This window comes from Vulpes lagopus, chromosome 17, assembly GCF_018345385.1.
Source record: "Vulpes lagopus strain Blue_001 chromosome 17, ASM1834538v1, whole genome shotgun sequence".
NCBI lineage: Eukaryota > Metazoa > Chordata > Mammalia > Carnivora > Canidae > Vulpes > Vulpes lagopus.
In genome coordinates this window covers 37,096,954-37,112,692 of record NC_054840.1, presented here as the reverse complement: position 1 = coordinate 37,112,692, position 15,739 = coordinate 37,096,954, and the positions used below count along the sequence as shown (strand labels likewise).

Genomic DNA, 15,739 nt, shown 5'->3' with positions numbered 1-15,739 from the left:
TCAAATAGCTCTCTGATTTTTCTCACTTCTGCACTAATGTCTGTCCTTAGATCTAACATAGTGGGCATTCCCAATGAAAATGGGATAAAAGTCAACATAGGATCTTGGGAAAGGTTAATTTGTGGGACCTCTGAAGGTCCCACAGAGGCCTAGATCAAAGGTATCGCTTAAAACCCAACTTCAGATAACATCATAATAAAACTTTCATAATGTTTGAAAATCTTGTATCGTGAACTCCCTAATTTTAAGAATTAATTGTTGTTTACTTAGAAATATTCTAAAGTACAGGCTCACACACAACCTTCAATATAAGAAGAATCTCTGCTGAGTGAAGCGATGACTTTCTAGAACTGTGATGAGCATCCATGTTTGACACTGGAATGCTCAGGTAAAAGGCTCTTCCCAATATGAGTCTTAGGAAAGCACACAGTGTAGTTTGCCCTCCTGATACTCTACTCATGCTACTTTGCTGAAATCAAAAGACGTGAAGAAAGGGTCTTCCTTCTTTCCTTCTACACATGCAGTGGGAACCTGGCTGCCCCTTCCTCTGAATTAAGTTACTGTTTTTACCACTCCTTTGGAACTTGTCAAAGTCTCTCTCGAATTCTTACATAAACATCTAATGAATTATGAGCTCCTGGAGGGCAGAGCCTGTGATCATCTCAGATCCCAAACAACCCCCATGGCAATGCTTTGCCTATGGAAGACTCTCCACAGTGGCTTCTTGAATGTAAAATAATTAGTTCCAGGATCCTCACAGATGCTCTTAATCTCTATCTCTACCCTCAACAGGGTAATAGCAAACTGAACACTTCCCTTGTAGTTAAGAAATGAAATTTCTCCAGAACATGAAAAAAAAGCTATTTTTACTTGTCATAATGCACAGTTGTGCACTATAAATCCACTCCCTGCTCCATTGATAAAATATACTTCCCCTGATCTACTGGCTTTTATTGATGGCATGCTCTTTATTTCAGCACTCCTGGTTCTCTAAAATACTGCAAACCCACCGCAGGCACAACAGAACTCTGTGAACATGTGACGACCCCAGGAGACAGGTGTATTGATACATCTCCTTAATGAGGTCAGAAGATCAGTCTTGTCTATAGACAACTAGGTTAAGAATAAAGACAGTGCTGAGGACAGGTCATGAGTAGCTGTGGCTTTATGTGGCTTGGGGCACTTCATGCCCGGCTGCCTGGCTGAAGAGAGAGAGAGGACCTTCTTAGGGACCTAGGTAACACTGGGAGGAGATAGCCCACGTGGAGATAGCTCCACCTAGCACCTGGAGCCCACACAGGCTGCTCCAGGTGCTAGGACAAATACACACTCGGGAGACCCCATCCCAAGAAACTGAATGCAAGAAGATGTGGGGGTGGGGGGAGTCCCAGCCCTGACTCTGCCCCAGTGAGACCTGTGGCCTAGGAAGTCACTTCACCACTCCTGCCTCAGTTTCCTCAAGGATGGAATGAGAGGACTTTATCTAGATTAGCCTGAAAGGCAATGCCAGTCTCAGTGCTTTGTTCATTTCATTCAAACATTAGGGACAAATCCAGGTCATTTGGAGTCTTATCAGATGCCCAAGAGTTTTATAACTCTTGATAAAGAATGTGCTTCTGTCTAATAGGAGAAAAGGAGATGTTTGCAGCTGCAGTCAGAGGCTTCCTGTGATTGAGGAGCTCAGAGACGATCATAAATAATTGCATGGCCAAGAAAATATACCCCAAGGCTTCTATTTTTCTCCAAAGAGTACAGAATCGAAAAGCCATAGATTTTATTCTCTTTTTTAAAGATTTTATTTATTTATTTGACAGAGAGAAAGAGAGCACAAGCAGGGGAGCAGCAGGCAGGGGGAAAAGCAGACTCTCCACTGAGTGGGGTGCCCGATGCAGAACTCGATCCCAGGACCTCAGGATCATGACCTGAGCCAAAGGCAGACCCTTAACTGACTGAGCCACCCAGGTGCCCTCATAGATTTTATTCTTGAAAGACAAATAAGAGACGTGTATGCCTCAATGCAGCACAATCTGAAATACAAGCACTTATAGGAATAGAGTTGTGAATGTAATTTTTGTCTTTTTTTCATTTTACAAAGAAAACTGTTCTTAGTCATACCAATTACACTACCTTGAATCCAGGGCGAAAAAATGAGGTGCCAGGACTTAAAGAAACAATATCAAAATATGTTTTGATATGGTCACTTTAAAGCACAGAGACATTTTACATTGATTTTGCTAAAGATATCATTTTCCTAAAGATTATGAAAGTTCTATAAACTCTCATTGGAATTGATGCTTATCTAGCGATTCCAATTTCTGAAATCTATACTGTATAAGTAGTACTGTTGGATATAGCTATCTTCTAATCATATTCTTCTATGATTAGTTTATCGATGCAGTGGTGTGTATTAAAGCCCTTTTTTCTCCAAGACACCTCTCTGCAAGGCACTTTAATCATACATGCCACCTCAGTCTGTCCTTAGAGGAGTTACAACCTATGAGACATGATGCACACACAACCACAAAACAACGTGATGACAGACAAGTATTACTAGAAGTTGGTCTCAGGCTACATGGTTTGTTCTTAATAAACATTAATTCTTGCGATTTTCTCAATAAGTTTAGAGTATAAAAAAGGCTAGGTGATACTTCTCAATATTAACCAGTGAGGATGCAAGCACAAGTCAGCAATCAAGATATGCAGGTTTACTTCCTTTGAACACCTCAAGGTGCCTCTACAACTGAGGGTAGATCCGCATTATTTCCCAATGTCAAGATTAGTAACCAAAGGAAGCTTACAGAAAGTTTGGCTTTTGCTTTGAGTCTGGAAGAACAAGTGTGAATTCTCTTAATGGAGTCGAGAGTGTCGAGCATTCTAGATGAATGGGCACGGGCAGGAAGAGGGACAGCATGACGTGTAAGGGAGGCTCAGGTTTCTCACGAGCAACACCCTATGTCCCTGCAGAGCAACAGGGAGAAACGACCGTAGATAGATGGTGGCAGGTGTTGAGCAGAGTAAGTTAGAGCTTAGACTTAGCAATTCATTCTGCAAAAAGTTGCAATCATTGGAAATACTTAAGATAATAGGGGGAGACAGAATTAGTAATTTCTACAGTCAACTGGGAGATTCTTATAGATTTTTGGTCTATAGACTCAAAGGCAGTCATACAGACTTACTGGTGGGTGCTGGGGGGAAATAGAAATTAACACCAGTATGAGAATAAGAAACCCAATTCCAACCTTGAAACACAAAAAAGCATATCACACACACACACACACACACACACACACACACACACACACACACAGGATCCAGATGTAAATATAAGAAAGGAAGAGAATGGGCTCAGATGGGAAGAGAATGGGTTCAGATGGGTCCCTTTGGGGCCCCAGGTTTCACTGAGTTCTGAGGAAGAGGGGTCATCAGATTAGTCATTTTATGCTCCTGTGGTGAGGTGGGTGAGGCCCTTGACTGGCAGCCCACCATGAAGAAACGTCTGTCACCTCTTTTCACCTTTCACTGGTCAAATCTGGTGAGGAAGTCAACACTCACTTTCAAAGAGGCAGAAAGGGTAACCTTATTGTGGTCCAAAGAGGAGTCAAGAAATTGTGAATGGGGCACCTTGGTGGCTGAGTTGGTTAAGCATCTGCCTTCAGCTCAGGTCATCGTCTCAGGGTCCTGGGATTGAGTCCCATGTTGAGCTCCCTGCTCAGTGCAGCATCTACTTCTTCCTCTCCTCACTGCTCCTGCTCTCCCTTGCTATCTCTGTCTCTCTCTCAAATAAGTAAAAGAAAAGAAAGAAAAGAGAAAAGAGATTGTCTGTGAAAAGTACAGCCCCCTAGAATCACAGGAAGTTCAGAAAAATACTCTTGAAGGGAAAAGACTATGGCACTACTTATTCAAGCACTGTGCTAGAAACTTCACTGTGTTACAGTCAGGAAAATAAGCCAGTAGTCTGGCCATAATGTGAGACAGAGAAGAGGCTAAGTGGGGTAAAATTATGAGGGGACAGAAGTGAAAGTCATTTCAAAGGAATAGTCATTAAGCCTTAGAAATGAGATACGGAGAAAGAAGTCATAGTTAACACTGAGGGCTTTTGGTTTCATTGTTATTGTTTGCTTTTTATTTATTCATTTTTGTCCTGGTGCCTCAAGAGACTGAGGTATTATAAGCAGAAACAGAAAAATCAGGATAAGAAGAGAGTTGGTAAAGGCAGATCATCAGTCTCAAAATCTCCAGAAGATAAATGTGAGCCTAGAGTCACTTACAGAGTCACTGTCAGACTTTCTACAGTGACTCTTATGAGTTGAATTGTGTCCTCACAAAATTCATGCCATTGAAGCTCTAACTGCCAGGACCTCAGATTTTGGATGTATTCACAGATGGCATCTTTAAGGAGGTAATTAGGGTGACATGGGGTCATTAGAGTGGGCCCTGATGCAACATGACTGGTAAAAGTCATTTTAACTATGTAATGCGATCAAACAGTAGTAATTCAAACATGGAAAGCAAAGTGTTTTTCTCACCATCAGCTCAATACAATCCGCCTTAATTCTAATTAGCAAAATCTTCCTTTTTTAACAAATAATGTAGTTTAAGGGACTTCGGGCATTTTGTTTTCACACAGCATTTTGGATGGTAAGGCATTAGGTATCAGAACTTTTTCGGAATTTTTTCTTTATTATTTTCTTAAAGCTATTCTTTGAGCATTAGTAGAGCAAGCTGCAGGGAAAAAGAAGGCTTAGTTCTGGGATATGCTGGTCACAGTACTCTGAGGTGATATAAAAGCAAAGTAGACCAGCTTCCCCAGAGGAAATAGTTTCTCTCTTCAAAACTCATCCTATCACAAAGAAGAAAATCCAGTGTAATTTAGCAGATACAATGACCTTCTTCCCAAAAGAGGCCAAAATCGGCAACCTTCTTTCTAATGCAGCCATTTTAGAGTTGGACATATTAACTTGGTTTTCCACCTCCAGCTGTCAAAGTGCTGTAAACATCAATGCCCAATTCTGGTAGGATGAATGTAGGATTGAGACATGCCGGGATTTCTGCCCTTAATCCCCTCCTGTGCATTGTTTCCAAACACGTAATCTTTTTCTTTATATTGGTGGTATTAGATTTGGGCACGGTGGGTAGAATGCTGCTCCTACCTGGGCTGGATAAGAACTCATTGTTGGTTCCAAATGACTTTGGCATTCCTCACAAAGGGTAACCTTCACTGGCTCCAAAACTTTATCTGCAGTCCAACACGAGGATTTGCTGTTACCCAGATCCCATTGTAATTTTATTGCACTGTTGAAACTTGTTTTCTGAGAAGCTTCCAGAAAATACTCTGACTACATTGGAAAGCTGGCAGTGATTGGTTTGCAGGTCCACAAGATAGTTGGCCATGTTCGAAGCCCTGAGCTCACCCTGCATCCTGCTCTCCAGGTTGTCGGGGGGGACAGCTGCTGACTGTCACCCCCCAAGGCCCTCCTTAATGGAGGCTTCAGCCCTGCCCAGGGCCCTCCATTCTCTCCTGACCTTTCCTCCCTCCTTCTTTCTCTCTCTCTCTGGAATTGCACCCCCTTTTTCACCTGGGCACCTCTGGCTCTGTGGATGCACCATCCCGGCCCAGCAGAGTCATCCCTCAGTAGCAGGCTGACCTGGAGGCTTAGACTGGGACCAGTGCCCTTGGCCCTGGTAACAGCTCAGCAAAAGAAGGTCTCCCCACACCTCAGCCTCAGCCATACCTCTGTCCCACCTCACTGTTCTACACACCCCTGTTTAACCTCAGTGTTTTACCTAAAAAAAGGTAGGGAGCCCCACAACTGACAACAAGAGATTAAAGCCACTAGGCCCCAGGATAAGAGTTGTTTTTGTGTTTTGACAAAAGTACCCAAAGCCCCTCATTGTTCAGGCTCTTCCTGACCTGACTCCTCTCAGCTCCTCCCCACACACGTGCTGCTCCCCAGACTCCCCAGCCTCCCTGCACCATCCTGGGACACCCTCACTTCCTCTGCTGGCCCTGCCCCTGCTTTGCTTAAAATGTCCCAACTACTGGTTTTCAACCCCCACCCTTCATCTGCTCCATTCCTGCCTTTTCAGGTCAGGGCCCCTTCCCATCTCGGGGGCCTCCCTGGGCCCTGACCCCCATAACGCCGACACCCAGGAACCGATCCCTCACTGACAACTAATTCCGGCCTCACAGAGTCTTCTTTCCATGTAATGTTACATAAAGATCAGAATTTTCAGAAAGGCGTCTTCCTCTGAGATTGCTCCTACCCAACAGTAGATTCGTATTTACACCTGGCGGCTGTGAAAAGGTTGGTTTTTGCTAAATTATGTTTATCTGAGTAGGTGCAGGTCCCTGGTCCGTGGTGAGGTGGTCGGATGGAGTCAGTGAAGATGGTGTGGCAGGTGGCCTCCCTCTGAGAGGACAATAAGACATGGATAAGTGAGAAGGGGGCGAAGAAAAGAGCGTTTAACTTGGGGTGTTCCTTACTGAACGCGGATCCTATCCATGTGGGGGCAACTGTTAAACCCTCCACACGCCTGAAATGGGAGCGCATACTGGGCCTCGTCCCTCCTGTCATCCCCGCCTGTGCCAGACTGTCCTGAAGGGGCTTTCGGGCCCCTCCCCACGTGCGCAGGGATTGTGTCCTTGTGTCCTGCGGACAAAGCCCCACATTCACTGCACCACCAGGGCGGTGAGGTGACGCTGCTCCCCTGCGAGCCCCGAGTTCACTGCGTTTATCCGCAGCTGGAGCTCACGTGCGAGCGTTCTCTGACCCGCTTCCTTGGAGAGAGAGGAGGCAGCAGGTGCCTCGGAGCAGGTGTGCTCAGGCGGTTGCCGGACCAGCAGGTTCACCACGTCCTACCCCAGCAGCTCCTTGGACGCCGCGCAGGTGCCCCGCGGGGGACGGGTGGGTGCTCCTCGGACGCCGCGCAGGTGCCCCGCGGGGGACGGGTGGGTGCTCCTCGGACGCCGCGCAGGTGCCCCGCGGGGGACGGGTGGGTGCTCCTCGGACGCCGCGCAGGTGCCCCGCAGGGGACGGGTGGGTGCTCCTCGGACGCCGGGCAGGTGCCCCGCGGGGGACGGGTGGGTGCTCCTCGGACGCCGCGCAGGTGCCCCGCGGGGGACGGGTGGGTGCTCCTCGGACGCCGGGCAGGTGCTCTATGGGGGACGGGTGGGTGCTCCTCGGACGCCGCGCAGGTGCCCCGCGGGGGACGGGTAGATGCCCGGGAGCCGCACACTCGCTCCGCGGGCTCAGCCCTCCCCCACCCCAGGGCGTTGGGAGCCCCGGGCCGCGTTCCGGGCAGGAGCCGGCTCCCAGCCCCTCACCGGAAGGGCCCCTGGTCTCCTCACCTCCCTCAACCCAGCGACTCCTGCCCTCCGTCTGCCCGGGGCCGGACCACTCCGCACCCCCCTCCGAGAGCGGGTGGTGACGCCAAGGGCGCTGACCCTCGTCCCCGGTCCGCAGGCCTCGGGGGCCAGGGAGCTCGGGGCTCCGCATGGAAGGGCACCCGCGCTGCCGTGGCAAAGGGGGGGGGGGGACTTCCCGAGAGCTCCCAGATCCCACCCCCGCAGCGCCCCATACCTGGGCTCCTACTTCTAGGGCTGCTCGGGCAGCGGCGCCCTCCCTCTGCCACTTCTCCTTGCTGGCATCCCAGACACACCACCCCCGGCGGTGCCCGGACTTTCCACAGCATCTGCCTTTCTCCCCAGAAGCCTTGAAAAGCATATAAACATGTAAAATAGATGCATACGAAGGTCATTTTTTTAACCTGACAGCTGCAACACTCTAGATGTCTATTACTGTTTCTTTTGCCAAGAAGAAAACAGATGAAACAAAATTAAAATAAAATAAAATAAAATAAAATAAAATAAAATAAAAATAAAAATAAAATAAAATATCTACCTGGCCTCAAACACTCTTATCTTTCTCTAATTCTCTCAAGTGCAGAGAGCCTAATTAGTGACCTTGACTGAGCACAGCAGTCTTGGCCATAATTTCTCAGTGAATTAAAGTATCTCATGCCTTTTTTGAAGAATGCCCACTAATGAGGATATATTCCCTCAGCTGTAAGAGAAAACCTTTCTTCCTGGGAGCAATGCAAATGCTCCATCTTCACGCAAATTCTTCCATCATCGCCGATGGCAGGAAATGGCTTTGCTCTGACAAATTTCTCTGTATCGCACAAAACAACCAAAAACCTAGATGGCTTCCTCCGTATTGGCACCTCTGCGATGGGCAATGGCAGCTTGTCTATGATTTTATGAAACTCTTAAGGACTCCCAAGAGCGCATCTCTGCCCAGAAGTTACAGCTTGTCTCTCGTTATGGACATGTGTTTGTTCTTCGTGTTAGAGTGTCTTTCTACTCTTCAAATGCTGCACACTTTTCCCTTTATAATTGTGCAGGCTCCCAGCTACCACAGGGACAATTTGATGAAATAGTACTTCTTGAGATGTTACTTGTATTTGAGCTCAGTCTAATAATAGCAGTAACAACTGCTTACATTTGTTGAAATTACATTCCTGTCCAGCCAGGGATTTTTCTAGGTGCTTTGTATGAATTAAGTCAATGAATCGTTAATATGTCCCTATGAAATCAGTGTTATAATGATCCTCATTTTGCAGATGGAAAACTGAGGCATAGAGGGGTTCATTAAAACCCCAGGGACCCAGGAAGTGGCAGCACCTGAGAGTTGGAGTTTGAGTCCAGGCAGCTTGAGTCCTTAACCAGCTTCATTCGTATGAGTGAGCAACCATGGTCCTCTTTGACAACTTGCCAGATTATTTTGAGAATTCCTTTTTTTTTTTTTTAAGAGTGAGAGAGGGCAGAGGGAGAGGGTGAGAATCTCAAGCACACTCCCACCCCAGCAGGGCTCAATCTCACAACCTGAGATCTCAGCCCTGAGCTGAAATCAAGAGTCAGATGCTTTGCCAACTGAGCCACCCAGGCATCCCTGAGCATTCCATTTTTTAGGAGGCAAGGATGCCCTTTGGAAGTTTTAAAGCCAATATACAGGGCAGCCCTGGTGGCGCAGCAGTTTAGCACCCCCTGCAGCCTGGGATGTGATCCTGGAGACCCGGGATCTAGTCCTGCATCAGGCTCCCTACATGGAGCCTGCTTCTCCCTCTGCCTGTGTCTCTCTGCCTTTCTCTCTCTCTGAATGAATAAATAAAATCTTTAAAGCCAATATACAAACACAATATATTGCTCTTATATTTAGCATCATCCAAGGTCTCTAAAATTTTTTCTTCTCAAATGTATGTTCAATATATTATAAGTTAAATAATTTTGAAAAAACACTGAATATCATACCAAATGTTTGGAAAAACATTCTAGAATATGTGATCATAATCTTCCCAAACTATTAAAATGTAAAATATTCTGTACATCTGAATTTGCCTCAAAACCGAATAGCTTCGGACTGGAGCTCCCAATTACTGCCTCCTTCTCATTCACGCTGTCCAGTCAGACACTGTTTCCCTCTCACGGGCCCTTTTAAAACTAACAGTTTTCTTGCCTATCACTCTGTGGATGGCATCTTCCTCAGTCTCTTGAGAGGGAGTTAGCAAAAGCCTTTCAAATCTAGAAAATGTTGCATGTATGAAAACATTGTCTCCTGAGCTTCCTTCAACCACTACTATGTCAACTTCAAAAGTTCAGTGATATATCAATTTTATAAAAATCAGCATTCTAAATTTTTCTGCTTTTATTATATCTCTATTGGTTAAGGATTTACTTTGTTTTCCTCTTTTGTTCCTTTCTTGTTTCTACGGACATTAAAGGTCAAGACTAACTGTGACAACTGGACTCGCACTCATTTTAATTCTTTTTCCTTTTTAAAGCATTTTATTCCTCTCTGAATGTGCGGTTTTCATTCAAAACCAGTCAGTGACAACTTTGGTTGCCCTTTGTCAGGGTCTGTAGAGAAATCACTAGGACGTCCATGTTGGTCTTTAGAGTTTATTCATAAAAGAACACCCATGCAGTAGATGGACATCTGGTCACCCAACACACAGAGCTGACATTTCACACCCTTACCTTAAAGCCTGGTGGCATCTGCAATGATGAGGCTCCATCCTGGAGTGAAATTAAAGAAGTTCCATTCAATTTCTTACCCAAAGACATGAAGTTAATATTTCACTAGTACTTGGAGCTACTATATTAGAAAATATCCATCAAGCAAAATTCAAATTACCTTCTCTCTGAACTATGTGTCATACAGATATGTCCGGCAGGCAGTAACTCCCATGTGGAGCTGCCTTAGGACAATATGGGATGAGGCTCAAGAAATACCATCCCTCAATAGTCCATAGTAGATGTTAGGTTACATTGTGTTATTACAGCAGGAGAAGACCTAGAACGGGACCTATAGTGTTCCAGACTGCTCTAGAAGGAGCCAATGTCTATGATTGAAGGTTTGAGATGAGAAAACTCAGGTCTGTGTGCTAATCAGTGTGGATTGTGATTGTCCCATGAGACAAGGCTGCCCACCCCGGGTGACACTTGGACACAGGTCTCATGAGTCCCGAATGCCATAGGTAAATACTCTGTCAAGCAAGCTCCTCCCCCTCCTACTAAGCCAGATTTCTGCTCCTGGCCTTCAGCAGGTGCATCAGCATTGTGAAGGCCTGTAGTGCTCTTCTCAGCTCAGGGCTGACCAGGAGAGAAAAATCAAGAAAAGGCAGAAGGAAGCTATTCAGCCTGGAAGGTTTATGAAAGAGAGCATCTCAGAGAGGACCAGGTCTAACTTGGCCTGCATCACATGAGCTCAACAGTCAGGATGGCCCTCTGGAGGAGGTGATGCCACCCACTTTCATCCCAGATCTGATGACCACCAGACAGCTCCCAACTGAACTGACCTACTGCAAATGCATTTGTTCATTTCCACATGGGAAATCCAAAGATGAGGGGGCAGGGCAAGGAGAGGAAGCCAGAAGAGAGGAAGGCAAGGATGGAGGGCTAGAGGAGGCCAACTGAGGGGTAAGGAGTAGCCAATCCCTAAATGGTCACCGGGAGGTGCTCTGGAACCAAAGGTACTGGTGATACCCGGAAGCTCTTGGTTCTGGGAATTCCCTAGATAGCTCTATTTTATCCTTATCAGCTCCCACCTGTTGTTAGCTTGGAAACCAGGACCATCCCTTCCACTCCCCACCAGGCTCAGCACCATCTTGTCTTAGTGCCCTTCCTTTCCATCTGGTCAGAACCCTAGAGGCAGATCACTTAACATCAAACACTCTTAAATGCTATATAAGACAAATTGCAAGTTGGAAAAGGGAGGAGGAAGAGAGGAAGAAAGAAATCAGGGCGAGAGCAAGGGAAGAAAGACTATAAACACGTTAGAGTAACTCTTTATAAATAGCAAAATGCCAACATCTGTTTTGACATATCTCTAGAACTGGAAAACTAATTTGCTTAGCAGTTTTCTCCCAGGAGCTGATGATATTTGAAATGTTAGATGAAAACAATGAAGCTGTGTTTTCCATAGCTTGATTCAATCACTAGAGTGGAAAAACAGTGAGATATTTAAATTTTAATGTATGGGCTTGGTTCACTTGACATATTAAACCAATAGTGCTAAGCATGTGGGGCACCTGGGTGGCTCAGCAGTGGAGTGCCTGCCTTCGGTCCAGGGCATGATCCCGGGGTCCTGGGATCGAGTCCCGCATCGGGCTCCCTGCATGGAGCCTGCTTATCCCTCTGGCTATATCTCTGCCTCTCTCTCTCTCTCTCTCTCTCTCTCTCTCTGTGTGTGTGTGTGTGTCTCTCATGAATAAATAAATAAAATCTTTTTTAAAAAATAGTGCTAAGTATGCTTATAATAACTTACATAGCTTATACTTTCTGAGTTGAGATTTTTTAATTATATAAATCATCAGGTTCTATAACATGTTATATGGTTTAACATGTTTATGATGGGGCACCTGGTGGCTCGGTTAAGCATCTGCCTTCGGCTCAGGTCATGATCCCGGAGTCCAGGATCAAATCCTGCATCAGTTCCCTGCTTAGTGAGGAGTCTGCTTCTCCCTCTGACCCTTCCCTCCACCTTGTGCCCTCTGTCTCTCACCGTCTCAAATAAATACATTTTTAAAATATATTTAAAAACATAAAAAATAAAATAAAATGTTTATCATAGTCTTAAAATATAAACACATCATTTGATAGCAAAAGTAATGGGGTCCCTGGGTGGCTCAATTGGTAAAGTGTATGACTCTTTTCAGCTCAGGTCAAGAATTCAGGGTCTTAAGATTGAGCCCCACACTGGGCTCCATGCTCGGTGAGGAGTGTGCTTGAGATTCTCTCTCCCTCTCCCTCTGCCTGCCACCCCCCCACACACACTCGTGCTCTCTTTCTGTCTCTCTAAAATAAATAAATAAAAGCAAAAGTAACTACAACCCCTTGGAAATGTCTCATAATGCCACTCTAAACCTGCCTAGTATTTTACTTTGAGTTAAATATGGAAAAGTTCCTAACCCTGTATGTGTTCTGGTGTATCAGGCCGCAAATCTCTCAAATGATTTCTTAGTATTTTGGTTGATCAGTTTAATCTTTTAAACCTTTTAGAAGAAAAAGTATATGGCAATCTTTCTTTGGGAACACAGGTACAATCTCCCATGCCCTATTGCACATTCCCATGCATTGTCTGACATCTGGGGAAGATTTTGGACCATCACCATAAATTTGAAAAACAAAACAGCTTATTGGTTTCTCAAAGAGAGTTCAGAACTAGGTAGTGCCTCTTTAAGAAAGAAAACAGAACAGCTAAAAGCCCCTGTATGATAAATGAGATAAAAGCATGATTCTTGGGCTGACATCAGTCCTTTTTTGTTAGTTCCCCACCTACCTCCATCAGGATGGGGGACAAAGGAAGTCTGCTTCACTTCCGATCCTTACAGCCACCCTCTCCAATTCTCTCCCCTGTCCAGGCCACCTCTTTCTCTGAGAATCTACTGTCTCCTTAGGCCCTCCACTGTATTTTATAGAAACCTTAGATCCCCTCCAGAGATCATTCCCTCAGGCATTGTGCCTTCATAGAAACCCCTCAAGCTGAGCTGGGGCTGCTTTCTCAAGTGCCTTCTTCCTCCACCTTGGAGGAAGAAGAAAAAGCTCCCTCCTCCTGGCTTCTGGAGAGCAGTCCCAGCAATATTGCGCCATCTTCCTTCCTACTTCTCCCTTGGGCACCCTGTGGTGGGTCACTGCTCATTCCACTACCCCTCTCTTCTTTGAGGACTCTGCCCTGATTCAGTGTTCTGCCTCCACCTCAACCTTTGCCAAGACCAGAGTTCCTAGAGCCTCCACATTAATACTTCATCAACAACATCATATCCACTCCAATGGTATCTACCTCCAGATATTCATTGTCTTTGAATGGCATGGCCACACCCCAGATGGTGTCATTATCTAGTATGTTTCCACCTTAAAGGGTCCAGTTCTGAAATTCTGTGCTCTGAAAACAGGCCTTTTCCTTCCCCTGTTCCCACGCACTGTAGTTCAACTCACTGCAATTGATTCCTTACATTCTCCAGACACTCACACTCCCTGAGCTGTACTTCTTCCATGAACCACTGGCTGTCAGCTCAAGTCTCTTCAAGTTCATTTCATGAAAGCTGTATAAATCACCCCCCTGTGGGATCTCAGTCACCTGCTCTGTACGTTTACCTCCAAGGCCTGGTCAGATCAAGTGCCCACTCCTGGGATGCAAGCTGGCAAGAAGTCAACAGCTGCTGACAGAGCCTTTCTAGACTCAGGTGTTCCTTTCATCTCCACCCTCAGGGCAGCTCCAAGGGCCCCTCACTCATCTCTGGTTAATGCTTTTTCTAATTCCTTGTATTGGTACTGCTTTTCTCCAAGAGTCCATTCCCCCATCCACCCAAACCTTTTCACCATAGATGCTCCTCCTGTACATTTCTTTGAAACTAAGAAGCCATTAGGTGTGAACAGCTTCAGTGTTTTTTTTAATATAAATTTATTTTTATTGGTGTTCAATTTGCCAACATACAGAATAACACCCAGTGCTCATCCCATCAAGTGCCCCCCTCAGTGCCCGCCACCCATTCCACCACCCCTAGTTCATTTCCCAGAGTTAGGAGTCTTTATGTTCTGTCTCCCTTTCTGATATTTCCCACTCATTTCTTCTCCCTTCCCTTATATTCCCTTTCACTATTATTTATATTCCCCAAATGAATGAGACCATATAATATTTGTCCTTCTCCGATTGACTTATTTCACTCAGCATAATACCCTCCAGTTCCATCCACATTGAAGCAAATGGTGGGTATTTGTCATTTCTAATGGCTGAGGAGTATTCCATTGTATACATAGACCACATCTTCTTTATCCATTCATTTTTCGTTGAACACCGAGGCTCCTTCCATAGTTTGGCTATTGTGGACATTGCTGCTAGAAACATCGGGGTGCAGGTGTCCCGGCGTTTCATTGCATCTGTATCTTTAGGGTAAATCCCCAACGGTGCAATTGCTGGGTCATAGGGCAGATCTATTTTTAACTCTTTGAGGAACCTCCACACAGTTTTCCAGAGTGGCTGCACCAGTTCACATTCCCACCAACAGTGCAGGAGGGTTCCCTTTTCTCCGCATCCTCTCCAACATTTGTGGTTTCCTGCCTTGTTAATTTTCCCCATTCTCACTGCTGTGAGGTGGTATCTCATTGTGGTTTTGATTTGTATTTCCCTGATGGCCAGTGATGCGGAGCATTTTCTCACATGCTTGTTGGCCATGTCCATGTCTTCCTCTGTGAGATTTCTGTTCATGTCTTTTGCCCATTTCATGATTGGATTGTTTGTTTCTTTGGTGTTGAGTTTAATAAGTTCTTTATAGATTTTGGAAACTAGCCCTTTATCTGATACGTCATTTGCAAATATCTTCTCCCATTCTGTAGGTTGTCTTTTAGTTTTGTTGACTGTATCCTTTGCTGTGCAAAAGCTTCTTATCTTGATGAAGTCCCAATAGTTCATTTTTGCTTTTGTTTCTTTTTCCTTCGTGGATGTATCTTGCAAGAAGTTACTGTGGCCGAGTTCAAAAAGGGTGTTGCCTGTGTTCTCCTCTAGGATTTTGAGGGAATCTTGTGTCACATTTAGATCTTTCATCCATTTTGAGTTTATCTTTGTGTATGGTGAAAGAGAGTGGTCTAGTTTCATTCTTCTGCATGTGGGTGTCCAATTTTCCCAGCACCATTTATTGAAGAGACTGTCTTTCTTCCAGTGGATAGTCTTTCCTCCTTTTTATCGAATATTAGTTGACCATAAACTTGAGGGTCCACTTCTGGATTCTCTATTCTGTTCCATTGATCTATGTGTCTGTTTTTGTGCCAGATACACTTTTCATCCAATCATGCCATGATTCTCCTTTCTCCCTTTCCCTTTTCCCCTATTTTACAAGAAATCATCTTCCTACTTGTCTCCAAGGCCTACCCCATCCCATTAAAAGCCTCAGATTTAGGAAAACTTGTGAATCCCAAACACCATAAATACAAAGACAACCACATCTAGACACATGCTAGAAAAACTGTTAAAAGAAAAAGAAAAAAGCATTGTATGTGGCTTCAGAATAATCAAAACCTCAAGGTGGAAAACAGTGTACAAAATTGTGCTCACTTATTTGCAGTTGCCTTCTCAGAAGAACTATGGATTGCACACACCTGGATTTTGTCTGCTTTTGTTTTCATTTTGTTGTTTTTTGACCATCCTTACCTCCAAATATGATTCTCTAACCCTATGAGACTTAT

General features: G+C 45.1%; 1 protein-coding gene across 1 annotated transcript in view; it reads right to left on the bottom strand.

Annotated features, from left to right (window-relative positions):
• The window catches only part of LOC121477403 (collagen alpha-1(I) chain-like), a 107,308-nt gene extending 99,812 nt beyond the window's left edge, over positions 1–7,496 (bottom strand). Inside the window, exons 1-2 of the mRNA XM_041731657.1 lie at positions 6,861–7,496; positions 6,265–6,410 (exon numbers count right to left, since the gene is read on the bottom strand). Coding sequence (XP_041587591.1) covers positions 6,265–6,410; positions 6,861–7,496 — 782 coding nt within the window. The remainder of the gene's footprint in view (positions 1–6,264; positions 6,411–6,860) is intronic.
• Positions 7,497–15,739: the final 8,243 nt, after the last annotated feature.